We start from the raw sequence: 20,611 nt of genomic DNA on the forward strand, positions 1-20,611 counted from the left end.
ACACAGGCCGATCCTCGATCCAAATTAAGACCCTTGACTGATGCTGACTGTAGCGCAATAACCATCAGACAACGTCTGCGACAGAAGGGCTTAAAGAGCAAAAAAGGCCACTTCAAAGGCCACTTCTCCTCCCACACCACAAACGTGCCCGTTTGCACTTTGCAAGGGAGCACCAAACATGGGACATTGAAAGGTGGAAGAAAGTTTTATTCTCTGATGAGAAAATGTTTTACCTTGACGGTCCTGATGGCTTCCAACGTTACTGGTATGACAAGGAGATCCCACTGGAGATGTTTTCTAGGCGGCACAGTGGAGGAAGCTCCATCATGATCTGGGGTGCTTTTTCCTTCAATGGAACAATGGAGCTTCAGGTTGTGCAGGGGCATCAAACCGCAGCTGGCTATGTGGAGATGTTGCAGCGGGCATCCCTCTTGACTTAGAGCCCTCGACTTTGTGGTGATCTACTGGGTCTTTCAGCAGGACAACGCTGCAGTTCACAACGCCCGCCTGACGAAGGACTTCTTCCAGGAGAATAACGTTGCTCTATTAGGCCATCCTGCGTGTTCCCCTTATCTAAATCCCATTGAGAACGTTTGGGGATGGATGGCAAGGGAAGTTTACAAAAACAGAGATCAGTTCCAGACCATGGATGCCCTTTGTGAAGCCATCTTCACCACATGGAGCAACATTCCCAACATCCTCCTGGAAACACTTGCATCAAGCATGTCAACGAATTTTTGAAGTTATCAACAACAACGGCGGGGCTTCATTAGTAGTACGGTCAGGGGACTCAATATGTCCACCAGTTAAAGGCTATATTTTCTAAAAGGAAATATTTATCAACATGGTATTTTGGGGTATTATTTAAATGTTTTAAACAATTGTAATAAACAAATCATAGCCACCAGTGAACATTACTAATACATTTTCTCTGTCATTCTTTCATTGTACATATATTCTGTGTTTTGGGCAGAGAGCCATTGTGGATTACCTCTTTACCAATCCAGAGCAAATCTGTTGGGTTCTCAATGGCTATGATGAGTTTCACAGAAAACTCACCAGACAAAAGAAAGAGCAGAGAGAGCTATTGGACCCAGAAAAGCCTCTGCCTGTCGCAGACCTCATCTCTGCGTTGTTAAATCGCCAGCTTCTTCCAGGATGTACTGTGGTGGTCACCTGTCGTGCTCGAGATGTCATTGATTTGGAAGGCTTATCAGATAAAGTGGGGCAGCTGCTGGGGTGGGACTGCCATGAGATCAAGGAGTATGTGCACAACTTCTTTGTAAAAGGTGAAAACATGCCTTTTATACTTACAGTGTGATATTTGTTATTCTGCATAGAGTTAGCTCTGCATTCACTTGGCAATAGACCAATAGACCTTTTTCACAGCAGCCATTTTGACAAGCCACAAGGGGTAAACACAGGTTTTACCAATGATACTAATTAAGCTTCCATGAGTATACGGAACAGATAATATATTTTTTACAAATACGAGTACCATCAGAGTAAAATGCATCAGTATCTGTACTCGTAAACAGCTTTTATATATATATAAAAAACATGTTCTGTAAATAGTTCTTACTCTTGTGATCAAAAACATTGCTCTGAAGCTGTTCTGGCTGTTCTGTTATAAATACAGCAACATCTGATCAACCCAACAGATACAGATACAGATAATGGCATACTTCTCATCCCTAGACAACATTCACGAAAGCAGTCCCCTGACTCTGTTTGACCTGAATAGAACAGAACCTTATGCATGATTGTGCAGGATCCTGTGTTTTTGGAGCTTGAACCATATTTCAAGGAAATCTTGGACTGATTTTGACCATGCAAGTCACTCAGTAAATTTATTCCCAGTGGACCCCTTTAAGACTCCAGGGGGTAGAAGATCCATCTTTAGATCTTTTGCATAATTATAGCGTAATTGTAGTTAGGTTATCAGAATACAAAAAAGCTAGCTCTGAAGCAATTCATTTGGTTATGAAATGGAATTTCCTCATTTTGAAATTGACATTGCACACCCATGTGTGTGTTTTCATTTATTGCAGCTAACCTCTGCTCAGCTTGAAGTTGGGCTGAGCTTTGCTGGGTATTACATAAGATCACTGAACTTAATGCAATAACGAGAATCATAACAGTTGCAACAAAACTAACAGGAGAGCCAGAGTGATATCAATCAACCTCAGTCTGAACTCACCCACAAGTCTACACAGGCAAAATTAGGGGAAAATACTGTGTGGGTCTACCTTACATTTTTGTGGTTTTAAACTATTTTATGTCTCAACTGCAAAGGTAACTCAGCCAGTGGATCTCTTGGAGTGCAGGCAGCGGACCTCCTTCTTATCACGCGACACTTCCTTGCCATGTCATCCCTCCCTGCACTCTGCAACATCTGCTGCATCTGCCTGGAGCATTTACTGGGAGGGAGAGACACAGGTGAAAAAGTGAGAGAAAAAGAAGAAAAAAAGAGTACAGGTGGCAGGAGGAAGAGGAGAAGAGGACAGTAAAGGAGGAAATCATGCACAAACTGTACATCAAGGAGGAAGAAGAGGGAGTGAAGATGGAACAAATGGTAGAACCCAGCTACTTGCTACACAAGCCCAAATACCCTCCACCCTTACACAGGTCTACCTCATTGTTATTGGTGCATTCCTGAGCCGTGACCCTGACAAAAGAGGAAGCAATGACATGCCAAAGACACCGCCACAGAGGTGAAGGCTGAGTAGAGTACCAAACACAGCACCATTTCACACCACCGACACAACTGTGACGGGCTAGTGTTATGGTTGAACCCAGGAACAGACACACAGACAGGATAAGGGTTTTAAGGGGCTTTATTTAACACACACTGGGGGAAATGAGGGGTGGCCTCGGCAGGAATGGGCAGGAGAAACGGCAGGGAGACCGGAGACACGGAAGCACTGGAGAGCCGACTCTGGGAACCGAACTGCACGGGAGGCTGGTGAACTGGCAGAGAGACCGAAGACATGGAGGCACTGGAAAGCTGACTCTGGAACCTGAACTGCACGGGAAGGATCCCTTGAACTCTGGAGATATGGAGCTCTGACGGGAGAGCAGGTACAGGAAAATCACAAGGAGCAAGCTACTCACTGAGAGGAGGCACAAGAGTACCACCAAGTCTGCTGAAAAACAATCTGGCGCCGAAAGAAAGGAAGACCGGGGTTCTTGAGGGCTGAGACTAATGAGTAGATGAAGAGCAGGTGAGACAACGCACAGGTGAGGTGAATGGAGACCGCACCTTCATTAGACACACACAGTGAAGGAGGAGGAGCAAAGGGAGCAAGAGAGGAGCAGAGCCATGACAACGACATTCATAACATATAGTTTTACTTTCAGTACAGTTTGATTGTACTGAATTCAGAGGACTCCTAGCTGTTCAATGCAGTTTACTATTTTACTCAAAGGGAGAAGTGAAACCCTCTCAAAGGAGTTGTAAGGTGTTTCAATTTAGTTTCACATGACCAATGAGGACCAATTGATTAAATACAAATGAATGAATTTGTTTTCCGACATGATCAGTGCTGTCAAGGTGTTCAGTGCAAAACTGTCATTGTACATTCAGCAAGTGAAAAACAAAAGATTTCAGCACTTGTCTCAAAGATGCTTGACAGTCACACAGGTGCAGCCAGCGTTTTAAATGTATCCAAGTATTGTGACCTCTTATCAAGGCTTGGACATAAGTTTGCTGACAGATTCAGTGACTTTGAGAAACTTGAGCCCTGTGTGACATTTATGGCCAACCCTTTCATGGATGTGGACATAAGTGAGATTTCACGACAGATGGCTGAACTTTTCTGTGTTGATCCTGTGGAAATGGAAAAGGAGGTTATAAACTTCAAAATAATGTGCAGTTGAAGTCTCAGCAGCATTCACAGCATTTCTGGAGCTTGGTAGAGCCAGATAACAATGAAAATCTTCACCAAGCAGCTATGAAAATGTCTGCTTAGTTTGGGTCTACATACCTCTGTGAGTCAGCTTTTTCTGACATGAATGTCCTGAAATCAAAGCTCAGAACAAGACTGACAGATGAACATTTAAATGACTCCATAAGAGTGAACTTAAGTGGATACACACCAGCATACCCCTCTCTTGTTGACTCCTTGCAGTGTCAGTCATCTCCCTCGCTAAGACAGACTGAACTTCTGAACACATTCACACTCTCTCACACACACACACACACACACACACACACACACACACACACACACACACCTTCACTGCTCAATATTGAACTGAACTGAACTGAATGATTTTTATTGTGAATGCAATTTTTGTTCTTTATGTGGTTCTTTATGTGGATTTCGCCATTTAGAATATACTGATATATTGAGGATTTAAAAGGTTGTGTTGGGTAAAGTTTTTGATTCTTGGTTTGTAGAAATTGTAAGTGATCCATAATAACATTTCATTTTCAGATGTCTTGGTGCATGTAGATAGTTTTGTGAAGAGTGACACAGTGACATGGACATATATAACAATGATAAGTGAATAAGTAGCAATATCTGTATTTGTAGTAATAATAATAATAATAATAATAATAATAATAATGATGATGATGATGATGATAATAATAAGAATATTTTTGTGATATTTTAATACAGAATGTGAGATGTGGACAGTAACATATTGTAAATGTTCCGGAAAAGAAAGCTTATTGAGTTTGTTCGAAATGAGAATAAATGTTACAAAACATGAGTAGCTCTCTGCCATTTTTATTTTGTAAAAGTAGCTCTCAGAGGAAAAAAGGTTGGAGACCCCTGCAATACAGCAAGTGAAAGTATGCAAGTATAATCTGGAAAAAGTATTTAAGGTATAGAAATGAAAGTAGTCTCTAATCAGAACAATTGCCCCTGTGACTATCACACTATTATATAATTAGATTATCATTACTGATGGATTAATGTCTAAGCAGAATTTTGTTGTTGTAGTTGGTTGAGGTGGAGCTCATTTCAAACTATTTTGTATAAGACTGCAACTTATTTTATATTTTTCATTATGACTTTATCTCCTGATTGTTTTCTCAATTAAATTGATTTAATTTAAATCTAATTTTCTGCCATTTTCTGCACCAAACAATTTATCGATAATAATCAATCAACAATTAAAATAAACGTTAGTTGCAGTACTAGGAAGTACAAGATTTGAGTAAATGTGCTTTGTTACATTCCACTACTGCATCCCATATATCAAAAATCATAACAATAATTATATTCAAGTATGTAAGTAAGTAATTACAAAGTATGTCTTCAGTAATTAGTGTTCAGGGGTACTGTTGCATTATCTGAATTATGATACAAGTTGTACAAGAGTGCTATAGGATTTGACCATATAGAATTACTGTCCATACCAGTAATAACCTAGCTATGGAAAGAGATGATTCGTGTAAGATGAGTAGACTAAAAGACTGTTTGACCCTCCTCCTTAAAAGGAGACCATAAATGTACTAAAGGAGACCACAAATGTGCTGAAGCGGGCTCAAAGCGAACGGTCCAATCACAGCAGTGGTGGCTCAGGGGGTCAGCAGAGAGGGATTAGGGGTGGGACACTTACCAGTGAGACATGACACAGCAGGAGGCCTTCCTATGTATTGCCACATTTAGGGCAGGGGAATTAATTACATTTCATTTGAAATTACAATTTTGACTTCCAACGATTATGGAAACAGTTTTTATCTCAGCTTGATAATTGAGATAAAAAAAAATTATTGTGCTGCATCCGTTTCGCTATGCTGCTCTTATTTTGTCTTGTGTTAGAAATCCAGCACACCCCTCCCTAAAAGCCCAAACTCACTTTCAGGTTACTCACTCGCATGTTTAGTTCAGCTTGAGCCAAGACAATTTATTTTTCAGTTGAATTGAAATCCACTGTTAAAAGGACACTTTTTTTAAAAGTTTAGTGAATGATGTTTCCAAAGTCAATTAGTAACTGTGTTAAAAATCACCATGTTGACCAAATTAGCCACATATTTTCCTTGTAGAGGGAATGCTGCTATGTCACCAGTCAACTGGGTGCTCAAATATAAGAAAACCCAGTGTGTGTGTGTGTGTGTGTGTGTGTGTGTCATTTAATTAATACCTTTTATTTTACTGTAAAAGCTATAAAACCCTGTTTACACCCCTATAAATATGCAAGTTAAATGAATGTAGTGGAGACACATGCCATATATAACTGGCACATCCGATGTTTGAGTCTGTCTGGGTTTTTTTTTAAATTGTCATACCCTGTATATGCTAAAATTGCAACCATGGCAGTGCAGGGATTTTCACTAATCAATCAGGCTGTCAAAAGCAGTTAAAACTGCAGTCAGCTGGCTTGTATCCTACTACTGTGGCAGTTCATTACAAGGTTTGTGTCATAGTGATCCCACAGCTGTGAAACTAGCGGGCTCCGTATGGCAGCTCTGAAAGCATCATGTTACAACATCCATAGAAATAACAACATCTCTCTGATGATCACCAAGCAGGTGGTGTGAGTTATTCTCATCTGGCAGGAGAGGCTAGGAAGTGTCCTCTATACAGCAATATAACTTAGTCCAATAAATATTGACTTTGCTCTGTCCTCTTCCTTATTGCTCTCTCAGATTCAGTCTGAAAACTCGCTGAATGACAAAGTCAGACCAGAGGACAGTTTTTACTGACTCCCTGTACCTGTATGTATGTGGCCTGGCTTCCCCACACTGCACTCCAGATCAATTAGCCAGGACATCTGGCGGAACAGGAGGCCAAAATTGGGTCCAAAAACGACAAGCCCTCGTTCTGAAACTGCTAAAAAAACCTGTGTCACAGCAACACTGACTGGACCAAAGGTAGAAAATGAGCTGAAGTGAATTCTGATAAACAGATGTATAATTTACATATAATTGTCTTCTCCCTGTTTTTTTCTTTACTGATTCTACCTTCTTACATCTTGTCTGATATTGGAGCTTTGCCATTGTGTCCAAGAAAGCCAGGACCACCAACTGGCTGAGCAGGTTGTGCATACGAGACCCAACCTGGAGCTGCGTAACATCCGGCTATTACCTAATGATATAGATGCTCTGGCTTTTGTAGTTAACTCAGTAGGTGATAGTGGTATTGGGCTGGACTTTGGAGCATGCTCAATGGAGTTGGAGTGTTTAGATGACCTTCCCAGGTGTCAGTACGTTCACTACCTCTGGTAAGTCCACACAAGTTATCCATGTAAAGTGCAAAACACATTCAAAATGCAAAGGAACAATTTTTATGTTGAGTGGGGAGGGACGCTTGAATTTTATAAAATGTCATGAAGCTGCAATTACATGACTCTGCTGAATTGTCCGCTCTCTCTCCACTTCGAGGATGGGCAACTGGAATAGTGATGGAGCGTCAGTCAGATATAGAAGTTTACCCCCAGTAACACAAACAAGAGTGAGCGAGATGTGTCGTCGGCCCACATCGTCCTCCTCAAGATCCTCAATACCAGTTCAACTACCAGTTCAACTGTTAATTGAGCTGTGTAGCTTTATCAGGTTTTATTGTAAAAATGTTTGCACTTTTCGTCTCCTTCACGCTTGGAAGGGGAGGGTGAAACAAGGGAGTAACGACACCTCAAGATGCCACTAAATCCTACACACTGGTCCTTTAAACTGCTGTATTGTCCAACTGGCATTAATATTATACTAGTGGAAGGCTATATAGTATACTACTATGTAGATTATAATGAATATGCTAACATTATATAATACCTACTGTATAAACATATTTCACACATTATTGTTATAAATGTTGTTCTGTGATCTCTTTTACATAAAGTGAGGGGTGGTGGCTGCTGGAAAAAAAAAAAACCTAGAGGAAACACTGAACGCAGTTGCTGACATTCCTCAGCTTATTGGCCACCTGTTGCACATTGCTGTGAAACTGACATAGGCTCTCTGTTTGCTGCTGTGTCCCAGACGTTGGCTCAGTGTTTCTGTAACATGCTGCCTGGACTCAAGGGCAAAAAGACGACAAGGATATTGTTATTAAACCATCTCAAAAGAAAATTAACTCCCACACAGAGTGAATACTTGCATATAATTTAATAGGACCTTCCTAAGATAAGATCAACTCACACATAAAATAATAAACAAGTGAAGCCAGAAGGTGTCAAAAACAAAACTGGGGACACAGACTATTTATGTGAAAAACAAACAGAAGCTTTTGTTCATAAGCTTGGTGAAAGCGTGGTATTCTGCACTCTAGACACTTACCAACATTAGGTTTCATTATGAATTTTTTTTTGTTTGTTTGTTTACTTTCAGTTTTCGCAGCCGCAAGTATGGCGACAAGTTTGCTGAGAAGTTGTCCTCCATTTTGCCAAAATTCACAACCCTGAGAAAGCTAGAGTGAGAACCTATTTTTTTTTTTTTTCTTTCTCCTTTCTATTTTCTGTCTGTCGCTTTCTTGAATTCATATCTGGCCTATCAGGAGTGGTGTAGTCTAAATGTTGTTTCCCTTCCTCAGACTATTCTAGACTACAGACTACTCACAGATCAGTGTAATTCAATTTGAAATACTGTAATGGCCCTTAACACCCCTACTGCAATGATTGACTGATTTTCTCTTTTGTCCTCTCAAGGTTTTGTGGTGCCAGTCTCACTGCCCCAGGAGCAGCTAGTTTGGCCTCTGCTCTACAGAACTGTCCAGACGTCACGACTGAGTAGGGTTGCTGACACCTGATACCTAACATAGTATAATGCTGAAATATATTGGATTCTGGTCTGAAAATTGACACCAAGGATCTGTTTTTACATTGCAGACTGAGTGACAATCTGAAAGATGCAGGGATCGAACACATAGCTGATGTTTTTACCAAACTACCCAGACTGGTCTCGGTGCTGTGAGTACATGCTGCTAATGAGAAGCTTTTTTTAAAATAACCTCAATATCTCAAGATTTTGCTGATTTTTTGTATTTTTACTATATTATTATATTATCATAGTATATTATGAGTAGTACGTGTGTGTGTGTGTGTGTGTGTGCACGCGCGCGCACCTTGCAGGCTGGGTCGAAACAGCTCTCTGAAAGCAGTGGACTATCTCATCGGGAAGTTGTCTTCATGTTTGAACATCGAGCAAATTCACACAGATTATGAGTGCACACACACACACACTCACACACACACAGTCACACACCAACTAAGTTACGGGCATCGATATTTTTACATGATTTAACACAGAGGCCATACAGCCATACATCGCCACAGGCTCTTTGTTATGGAATCGATGTCAATTTGGGGGTTTATTTTCCGCTCACTGTCATTCTTTTAGCATTTGACTGCAATGTATGGACTGCACACATCAGCTTGGTCAGCATTTTCTGCATCCAAAGTATTTTCTCAGTCATATGTAACCTTCAGACTTACTTCATAAACCTCCAAGGCACTAAATAAAAGTTTTAGGTTATTTGAAAAAGGAAGCGAGTAAACATTGTTGTACAATGTAGATTTGTATCTTTGTGCAGTGGGATGAAGGAAATTACGGTAACTTTCTCCCAAAACTTCGATTTGAACAGGTGAGTTAAATGGTTGGATAAACATTATGAGTAAATACAAGTAATTTAGCATACGGTGTCTATGAATAACATTGTCATCAAATGAACTCTGCACATACTGACCATTTATATTCCTGAATTCCCCTCTGCAGCCATAAGTCTGAACCTACAATCAGGTAAGACAATGACACTCTTATCAAATGTTGATCACCTTCCAGAGCTTTACTAACATAGCCAGTTTCCTGAACTTTGCTCCTTTGAAGTAAAATGGCTCTTAACAAGGTTCACGTACCAGAAACAGCCTCTGAATGTGTGAACTCAGTCAGTTCAGTTCATGTGCCGATTGACTTGAATTTGATTCAGTTCATGGTTTTCAATTTTGATGTTTAGCACTTTTTTTATTGTTGATAATCCTGTGGTACTATTTGTTCTCCAGCTTGTTGAACCAGAAATGGAGCACACCTGAGATGCAAATACTTGCAGAGTCATTGGCACGTTGCCCTGCCTTGTCTGTCCTGGAGTAAGTGAGCCTTACCAAAGATAGAACCAGTGGTGGAATTAAACTAAGTATACTCAAGTACTGTACTTAATGGTGGGGTAAGCAATTTTGGAGAAATCAAATACCATGACATATGAATACCATCTGTCCGATCCACTCTCTTTCCCATTTACTGAGCCAGAGCTGTGTACAACCACCGATATTCAGTTTGAACAAAAGGTTTATTGGATTAGAATCACATTACTCCACCTTCAAGTATGAATTTCCATTATGTACAACTTTATATTTATACAACAGCTCAGAGGCAAATATTGTACTTTTTACTCCTCTACATCTACGTCAGTCAGCTTTAGTTAGTATTTACTTTTATCCTTCTTGTCCAGTGAAAACCACGTATCTCCAAATTTGGTGCTTGTGAATTTGAATGTTCCTTTATGGGTTGAGAATATGTTCCTTCATATTAAGTTACAGTTTTTCTCAGTTGCTTTGGTACATTTCTCGAATCATCCTCAAAATTTGCAAAACAGTAAGTGCATTTCTCAAAAACACCTTGGATTACCTGCCAATGCCACTTTCTTGCTCAAAATCCTTAGTTAATCTCTCAAAAGTAAATATCCGTGTCAATGAACATGTCAGTGCCATCAGAATTACAAGTCCTTGTGTCATAGTATAAGGATAAGACAGTCAAATTGCTTAGTCATGTTGTCAATATAACAGTGTACTCTGGAGGGATGTTCTGATGTAAACTATGGCCAAAGTTTTGATGACAATTATTGTAAATTGTAGGTTACACCTTAGTGTATGTGGGAGTTTGATTGCAAGAGACTGGACAAGATTCACATTTAAACTTTTACTGTTTGTACTGTAGTGTGTTGACAGACCATGTCATTGTGGTACAGAAAGGAAAAGACAGCACTGCGTAGCACAAAAGAAAAAAAACAAAAAAACAAAAGTAGAAATGTGAACATAGGACAGTCTCCTTAGGGAAAACTGTACATGCAGTGCTGTAGGAATTACAGTGCAGTCTTCCTACACCTCCTGACGTTCCTGTCGGTTGGGCCACAAATTCTCATCCACATCACAACGAATATCTTCTCTTGCGATGCAGCGTGGAAAAATCTTTTAGAGTGTCTTATCCAGCCTCTGCAGGCATCTGCTGTGATGTCATCACACGCTGCATCCATGGCAGCCAGAATGGTCGTCTGTGTATGTGGATGGCGATCATATGCTTTCCATCTCCATGCTGAGAAAATTTCCTCAATGGGATTACGGAATGGGGAGTAGGGTGAGAGGAACTCCATCAGCATCCTGTTCTGGGCCGCAAACCATAGCCTGATGACGTTGGAGCGATGGAAACTGACATTGTCCCAAACTATCACGTACTTTGGCAGGTCATCTCCAATCTGACCCCTCTCTTCTTCAGGGATGGGATCCCTGTAGAGAGTGTCTAAAAAGGTGACAAGACGCTCTGTATTGTATGGCCCAATAATGAGAATATGCGTTAGCACACCATTCTCAGAGATAGCAGCACCCATGGTTATGTTCCCGCCCCGTTGGCCTGGCACATCAACTGTAGCTCTGTGGCCGATGATATTTCGACCACGCCTTCTGCGTTTCGTTAGGTTGAAGCCAGCCTCATCCATGTAGATGAAGCTGTGCGGTGGTTCACTTGCTTCCAGTTCTATTATACGCTATATCCAGAAGACACAAAATGAGTTTGATGAATTACATGCATTTTTATTTTGGCAAGATACAGTTACATCACATGTATACAGCACATATTGCATCTTCTTTTCTACAGCCATAGCAAATGTGTAAAGGTCACACTTACTGTACTGTATATCACTATACGATGTTGTACTGTTTACTGTGAGGTACAGTTGCTGCATGCTCATACATGTTTTACCTTTACATACTGGTAGCGCAGCACCTTCACTCTTTCACCATTTCTTTCAAATGGAACGGTGTACAGCTGCTTCATATTCATTTGGTGTCTTTTCAGCACGCTGTCAATGGTTGAGATGCTGACTGTTTGGATGTTATCAAATATGCTGTTGTCCTCTATAATGGCACTCTGTATCTCCCTTAGTCTTATGGCATTGTTATCTACAACCATGGTGCAAATAGCCTCCTCCTGTTCAGGTGTGAAAAGGGGCCCTCTGCCACCCCTGTGAAGTTGTCTTGCAGTCCTATGTGGAAAAAATATAGTCATGCAAAACACAAAATTGAGTAAGATAAAATGTCAGTTTACGTAAAGTATACTTACTGTATATTGTAAAATACAAGTGGAATACTGTAATATTGTATGAAGCATTACAGAAAGTATACAGTATTACAGTACAGTGCCTATTGTTAGATTACATACCTGTTCTGTTGACGAAAAGTCTGAATGATTGAGGACACAGTTGTTCTCCCAACATTTGGCTGCACCCTTCGACCAGCCTCGGCCATTGTAAGCCCATGATTGAGAACATGGTCTACAAGTGTGGCTCTTATCTCATCAGGAACGCGCATATGTCCTCGGCTTCTTCTGCCTCTTCCTCTGTTTTGCCTCTTCTTCTTCTCCCTGGCTGTTGACCCTGTCCAATTCTTTGTCCTTCCATTGTCAGAAATTGTAACATTGTGTTGTGCTCCGGTTATATATATACTTGCCAGTTGATTGATTCGTTAGAGAAAGTCAAGATTCACCTGGGAGCATGTATGGATGTACCAAAGCATTTGCAACTTGTTCAAAGAAATGAAAAACTGCTTTTTTGATGTGCACAAGTGACACAATGATTTGAAGATTGAACAGGTAGTTTTGAGAATTTCAATTCTGATCTGAGAAATGTACCAAAGCGACTGAGTACTGTAAATAAACTACTTAAAAACTCTCTTGTATTAGCTGGAAAATGCATCGTCACAAAATGCATTGTGCGGTTTTTCTTAGCTCGTGAAAAATGTTAGAGCTACGTGGTTCTCACAGGACAGAAAAGCTATGAACATATGATCTTAATCTCCCCAACAGTATATAACGTTGATAGCTCCTTAACCTTAAAGCTTCACCTTAAAGGAAAACTTTGCTGATTTTGGACCAGCTTTGTATGATTACAGTGTTGATTACGTGTTGACTGCACCCAGAGCTTTTGCAAATGTGTCATCTGGTGGACTCTTGCTGGCAAATAAGCTCTTGGTAATGATATTAAGCTGGCTGACATTCGGCAAGGTTTCCCTTGAACTACAACAGTAAAATGTAACAGTAATGCAGACCTCCCTGGGGTCCTAAAAATTGTGCTAGGAGGTCCTCCTATCTGACCCGTAAGCCATGTAAACTATTTGCCATTGCCACACAGTGGCACCTGATACCCAGTGCTCCCACTACAATCCTCCCTCCTTTTAAAACAGTTTACTCCCTCTCTCAATCCAAGAATTAGTAGAACTATACAGAACAGAATTATATATATTATTTATTTATATTTTATATATATATATATATATAAACAATGTTTATTGAATAGAATATTTTATATTGAAGTAAATATTAACAATAACATTTTAGAAAGGGCTCTGCTGCCTGGTAATTAGTCCAGTCCTCACAATATTATATTATATATTAAAATACCAGGTCCTTTTAAACTGGCTAACCCCGATTTCCTTATATACACAAAAATATTATATATATAGTATATATATATATATATATACTATATATGGCTTGACTGAATACTTGATGAATACTTGATGGTTATTGTTTACTGAGAGATGTGGAGCCATATTACAGGCTGCCCAGCGAATCAACATTTTACAGTTTTTCTCAATTGTTTACACACAAATACTGGTACCAATTCTCCTAAACTACAAGCACAATTCCTGCTTTACTCTCAAATTGCAGTTCAAAACACCACACACAATTCTCTGCATTTGGCACAATCATGAAGAAAATATCTTGTTTTCACAAGGAACACACTGTCATTCAAAATTCTAAAGTTAATTGCCCTTCTATGTACACTGACTCATCACATGGGCAAACACCTGTCACACAGTTTTACAATTAGCAATCAGAGCTTTAACATAAAAGGGCAACAGCTTAGGGTTAGGGTTAACGCGTATACCCTTTCTCCAAGCCATGGAAGACGCATGTGGAGATATAGCAGTTGATGCTTTTCATGGCTGGATATTTGGCTTGGCCAGGGAAAACATTGCAAATATATTTTATTTTTTCCCACAAAAACAATGTACACAGTCATTGTTTTTGTGGGAAAAATAAAATATATTTGTTACCGTGTATTTAAGGCCTAAGTCATTATGATGAATGGAGAAAACCTGTTTTCCATTCATCATAGTGTTTTACATTGAGCACATCAGTGTTCAACTGGTTCTTATAAATGTCTATTCATATGATGGTTTGTGTGTGTCATTTGAAAACAAAATACCATTTTGAGAAGAAATAACATTGTTTTGAATGTAAAGTTTCATTTTGCAGGAGAATTGAGGGGTTTTGCCCATTGTGTGTGTTTTTTGATTTGTGTGTTGAGTTCTGAGAGTATGAGGCATGCTTTCAGAAAATGTGTGTAAACAATTGTGAAAAACTGTAAATTCAATATTTACAGTTTTTCTCAATTGCTAAAATACAATTTCTGAAACCTTGCTCCATTTTCTGAAAACATTAAACACAAAACCTCAGCTTCAAGCACTATTTACAAAACCTCTGACTCCTCGTGCAAAATGAAACTTTCGCCTCAAAACAGTTTTACCTATGCTCAAAATGAAACTTTCGCCTCAAAACAGATTTATCTGTGCTCAAAATTAAACACTGCTCTCAAATCATAAACAAAGCGATCAAAATGATATACACTATCAGGTAGTCAGTAAACAATACACCAAAAAATAGAAAACACGTTGTTCAAAACATATAGTTCTCAGGGAGAAGTACATTTTTAATCTAAAAACAAATCATATTTTAGTGATTGAGAAAAACTGTAATCATCTTGCGTAGTGTGCGTTTAGGGTGGACGGGCTCTGCAGTAATGTTAAGCCAAAACATCATATATAATATTGCAACACTGTCAGGGACCATTTTTCTACACAATGAGTACTTTCGCTTTTGATACTTTCCTTAAAATTTGCTGTTAACACTTACATACATACATACTTTTACTTTTGTAAAGGATCTAAATACTTGTTCCACCACTGGATACAACGTACTGACAGAGAATAATGCAGTGCCGAGTATAATAACTGCTAGTTATTGACCTCTTGTTTTATTTGTCTGTGTGGTCAAAGTTCAAGCATTCACAGAGTAAGTAACTGGCAGATGATGTGTTTTATGTGACTTCCTACTACTTCCCGTTTTGTCACTGGAGCAGGGTTGACCACAACTGACATTTATGCATATTATAATTAGATATTCAGGACTATCATTTATCACTGCTAGTGAGAGTGGATACCCTGGCTGTAATTCAGATTGAATCATTTGTAATACTACTACCGCGAGTGCATTCATTCAAAACAAATGTTTATATAGTTCTGTGTGTATATGTGTGTGTGAGTGTGTGTGTGTGTCCACCCTAGTCTGTCTGGAGGCCAATGGGATGTGGAAACTCTAAGGACACTGACTCAGTTCTTGCCAAAGTTCAGTGTCACCAAAAAGATCATGTAAGACTGGATTTATACCAAACTACCATTCACAAAGAACACAAGATGAGAGTGACAAAGTATTCTGCATATGGCACATTTTTACTAATATACTATTAATACTAATATGCCAGTTATGCTATACTGACAAAAACAGTGTTTGACATTCATAAGAACTGAACAGCAGCAGATTGTTGACGTTCAGATGTTGCTTCTCAGTGTGAACGACAGCTGCTCTTCAGTGGAGGGCTTGGTGATTCTGACTGCTCTCCTGTCTGAATGTCCGACTGTGATGGAGCTTCATATCAGGTACAAACATGTACGTACCATAAATGCACACACCTCTTAAACATACTGCACTAACAAATTTGCTCACATCAGACAAAACCATCATACCATTCCTCTCCTACAAACAATCAGCAACATATTTAAATTGTATTTAGCCTGCCTGTTTAGATTGTTTTGTAATAATAAGCCACATATGTAGGTAACTTAAAAACTCCCAGACATGTTTATACAACGGTTTAGAACAGTAATGTGTGTGATTTCCTCAAAATAGTATAAATAACACTTAACCCTAACCCTAATTAATAACCCTATTAATATGCACATGTTGTTCATTTCTCAAGTTTTCTTGCTGGACACAAGATGTCTTCTTTGTCCATTCTCACTGTATGTGCACTGACTTGTATATCTTGTATAAGTTGCATGGTGGACCAGGGTTCACTTCCAAACTGTATCTGTATTTTCTTCATGTTTCAGACTACAGAGTCCTATTCAGGTCTCTATAGTGTTCTCTGGAGGGAGAGAAAAACCTGCAGATAAAAGATCTAAACTGCTCTGGTATGTATTAAGTACAAACAATAAACAAAGCACATTTTTTGAACAAAGGGAAACTTTCTTTTATAAATGTATTTTACAAAATATTGGTATTACTGGTGGTAATTATGATGCTGTTGCCTCTGTTAGTCTCAGCTGCTGTGGTCTGCAGCCTGCTGATCTGGAGAAAGTGTGGAGGAGTTTGGGAATCTCGTCTGATCTCAGTTTGCTGGAGTTAGATACACAAAAGATAATCAAAAAACCAAACATTTTATTACATGTAACAGCAAGTCATTAACACACTCTGTACTAAGATAGACTGTGAAGTACATACTGCTGTGTAAAAAATCTAAAAATACTATTCTCTCCCGACCTCTCATGTTATGTGTTGGTCAGCAGTAGCAACCCATTTCAGTCCAGTAGCTGAATTGCTTAGGATAAACAAACTTATTCACCTCTAGTTTATAGTTACTCTTACTGATAATGTCTTGAGGTAAATGCTGCATCACCCTAGCAACTGTACCTCTTTAGCAGTCATCATGTCTCTGCAATGGCCATAAATTGCAATTTAATGTTATTACTATGTATTACTATTTTTTACACAAACCTAGTTTATTTTATTATTTCTACCTATGTTGAACTCTTGTTTTTGTCTCTGACATTATTTGAACCCCACATTCTTGTCCGTCAGTCTGTCCAGTAACTGTTTAGGCAACAAAGGTCTGGGAAAACTGTTGGAGGTCCTGCCTCGGCTTAGTATCATCCAGGAGATCAAGTAAGACTTGCACACAAAGTGATAACAACATGACTAATAATGATACACTCAACACAATTTTAAAACATCTGAAACTTTACTGGTGATAACAAACCCCCAAAATAGTGTGTGTTTTTTAGTGCCAGGAACAACGAGATCAGCATGGAAGGAGTGGTGATATTGGCTGGTGCTTTGTGTGCCCATAACAACTTAACACAAATTCACATCAGGTGCTTTTTGTTTTTTTTAGGCATTAATAATTAATTTTATTAGAGCAGCTAAACAGTGAGTACCTGTTTCTCCAACGTGGCAAGCAGCCAGATAGAACAGCTGATAGAAGCTGTGTAACAGCTCATTTTTTATCTGTTAAAATACCAGTGTATATGTCATAAACACTAAGTGACTTGGGGGACATTGCTGTTGTTAACTAGTGTTGTGCACATTGTTAATCTGATAGTGTCCTGTTGGTTTTATAGTGATGGAGGCAGAGAGCAGCTGACCCTGAAGTTCTGCCCTGACAAAAGGTAGAAAAGCTCCACACATCTGGACACCACTGTCTGCTTTTTCATTTGTCAGTTAGTAAGCTAATGCTGTGCTCTTTTTTTTAGCGATGACAAACAGCAGCTAAAGATGTTCAGGTACAGTATGCTGATAAAGAGAAACACTCATACACACAATTCTCTTTAAAATACAATACAAATCTATATAATATGTAATCTATTGAATGAATACAAAATGATCCTTTTTTTGTGCTGCAGGATAAACAACAGCAGCCTCCTGCCAAATAATATGACCACACTATGTAGAAGACTGGTCCAATGTCGCTCCCATTTGGAGTTAGAGTAAGTTTCATTATTTTATATCCATCAAACATGATTTATTTCAGGATTATGACCAAACAGGTAGACATTAATTTACTTGTATGTTGTGTCAGTTTGTCTCACAGCTCTCTGACAGACACAGCTATTGAGAATCTGCTGAAGGTCCTGCTGAAGATGACGTCACTGCGGAGACTCAAGTATGCCATACACACACACGTGTGAGATAATTAGTGTGGATGGTTTTGTGTGTGAGTATGACTAAAGGTTTCTTTAAGTATATGTAGTTTATTTTGTTTTGTTATGTGATATTGTGGTTGGGAGTATTTGCAGAAAACCAGGACTTGTATATAGAAATGGTACAAATATATGTAGGGGAGATTGGGGAAGATGAGCCATTTTTCATATTTAGGATCACTACATCAAGGCAATCATAGTTTTGTCGCTAACTAATATATCTGCATATATTTCAGGATGTTGTGCATCCCTTCAAACAAACAGAATGAGTGTAAACATAACTTACCCCATGTATGGGGTAAGTTGAGCATAGGAGCGGGGTAAATTGAGCCGTATTAACAGCTGAATCACTGATGTTGCTCAGCTGTTTGACTGTCAGTAAGCGAGCCACATCAGTGGAGCTCAGGTACTTTCCTCTGTTGCATGCAGCGTGCCACAATTGAAGTTCTAGCTTTTTTTCTGAATCTAGGCAGTTTGTTCTGTAGTGGCTACAGTTAGTAGTAGTCATTATAATAAATATGTCACTGCAATAAGTATATATGTTTTTGTTAAATACTGCTTTGAATTCTTCTTTAGGCCTCAGACTGAAGCCTTCCTCCATTTTGAGAGTGTGAAAGCAGAACACGCCAGTTGCAGGTCGGTGATCAGCAGTTGACATTTTGTTAGTGCACTGTCTACTGGTATGTCTAAAAAAAAACTTGGGTGGGTGTTTCGTGTATTTCTCTTTGAGTCTGACTGCCAGTGTATGTGGTTCACTTTGAATATGATCAGAAAACTGTGCTGTGTGCTTTCTACCACAACTGAAGACCGAAGCAAATGTACAATTTCTTAAACATTAAATAGGTGAGAACATCCTCACTCTGCTTTTATTTTAGTGTATAACAGAAAAATACTGGCTATGGCTCCCAGTCCAGCAGTCTGATATTTTGATCTATTAACAGTAAACAAAAGCATTCCTCCCAGACAGACATTGGTGGAGACGGGGTTATGAAAAAAATGGGCACAGTGCTTCATTTTGAGCAGGATTAGTTTTTAATCTTATGCTGGTTTAAGTCACTGTGTTGGAAGATCTTACCACAGGGATGACAAATAGTTGTTAGGGTGGTGTTCACTCCAGCGTGGAGACTGTGTCTGCGGTGTCGCGGCGAAATACGCCAAGTTTCTTCTGTGCCCTCTCGCCGTGTGTGTCCAGGTTCCGTCGTTTGGCATCCACCGTCACCCAGGATAGTTTCTTCAGCATCTCCATTGGTGTCGCTGTAGAGGGTCTCACAGTCTTTCACCCATGTACTGTACATACATACCAGCACTTACTTACTTGATGCTGAGTCATCTTTTCTTTTGGCTGCAGTTTATCAAGTAACCGCCTGGCAGATGAAGGAGTGAAGCATTTCTTGGATTCTCTACCGAACCTTAAAATCACCAACTACGTCATGTGAGATATATGTTATGAAACATTGATTTCACATCATTTTTTGTTTTATATTAATCTTTTAGCAGCTGTATAGAACAACACAACATAAGAAAATAGAGAGCTGTTGATAGCTACAGAGGTAGCGGGTCCTCGTCTACAGGGTCCGCCATGTTGAACTGCCATGTTTCTACAGTAGCCCGGAACAAACAAACAAAACACTGGCTCTAGAGAGGGCCTTTGGCAGTTTTAATGTGTTTTGTGGCCTCCTGCATGCTTGAAGGCTGAACTGTATTCAGTTGGTTGCAGTTTCAAACTTTACGACTAGATGTCATTAAATATTGCAAACTGGTCCTTTACATGTTTATTTTAAAAAATCCAATATATTGTTATCTGACGTTTTTCTATTCCTCTAAAATACCTCACTTACACTATGTTGTTGATGATATGATAGTGGATGGGTTAAATACAGATTACACATACAGACAGACAATTTCTGGTCTTTAATGCGTCTCCATCCACAGTTTGAGCAACAATGACCTGACACAGCACAGACTGTTGGAAGTGGCGAGCACGCTGTGTACCCGTGGTAACGTTTCTGGTGCAGAAGTGAGGTGAGTCTGTGCATTGTGGAAGTGAATGAACAAAGGACCAAAAGAAGAAATCAATTCAATGAATTGTTCAAAGCATGGAAAACTGAATGAATGAATGAGGTTTTTGTCCATGTCTAGTTTGGCAGCAGAGGAGAGGTGTCTCATCTGGTTTACCCAATGCGACGGCTGTGAAAACACTCTGAGGTAGGACAAGAATCCCAAATTTCAAAAGTATAAGTAACTAGCATGTTATTGTGCAGAGGTTTTCCATGTATCTGCCACAAAATGTCAGAGTGAATTCAGTGTTTTATTGTTAGCATTCACAGTTAGACCAGGTCCCTGTTTGTTGTCTTAATAA

At 39.4% G+C, this 20,611-nt stretch overlaps 1 protein-coding gene across 1 annotated transcript in view; it reads left to right on the forward strand.

Annotated features, from left to right (window-relative positions):
- The first annotated feature begins 224 nt into the window (after positions 1–224).
- The window catches only part of LOC127352408 (protein NLRC5-like), a 35,874-nt gene continuing 15,487 nt past the window's right edge, over positions 225–20,611 (forward strand). The window contains 26 exon segments of the mRNA XM_051380745.1: positions 225–371; positions 478–537; positions 974–1,289; positions 2,296–2,508; positions 6,939–7,179; positions 8,282–8,365; positions 8,599–8,679; positions 8,779–8,859; positions 9,022–9,114; positions 9,483–9,533; positions 9,665–9,688; positions 9,949–10,032; positions 15,562–15,645; positions 15,844–15,933; positions 16,387–16,467; positions 16,594–16,677; positions 17,135–17,218; positions 17,338–17,427; positions 17,674–17,721; positions 17,806–17,835; positions 17,956–18,039; positions 18,132–18,215; positions 18,829–18,888; positions 19,601–19,684; positions 20,185–20,274; positions 20,392–20,457. Of these exon segments, the coding sequence (XP_051236705.1) occupies positions 225–371; positions 478–537; positions 974–1,289; positions 2,296–2,508; positions 6,939–7,179; positions 8,282–8,365; positions 8,599–8,679; positions 8,779–8,859; positions 9,022–9,114; positions 9,483–9,533; positions 9,665–9,688; positions 9,949–10,032; positions 15,562–15,645; positions 15,844–15,933; positions 16,387–16,467; positions 16,594–16,677; positions 17,135–17,218; positions 17,338–17,427; positions 17,674–17,721; positions 17,806–17,835; positions 17,956–18,039; positions 18,132–18,215; positions 18,829–18,888; positions 19,601–19,684; positions 20,185–20,274; positions 20,392–20,457 (2,534 nt within the window).

The sequence above is a fragment of the Dicentrarchus labrax genome, unplaced genomic scaffold (assembly GCF_905237075.1).
Source record: "Dicentrarchus labrax unplaced genomic scaffold, dlabrax2021, whole genome shotgun sequence".
Taxonomy (NCBI): domain Eukaryota; kingdom Metazoa; phylum Chordata; class Actinopteri; family Moronidae; genus Dicentrarchus; species Dicentrarchus labrax.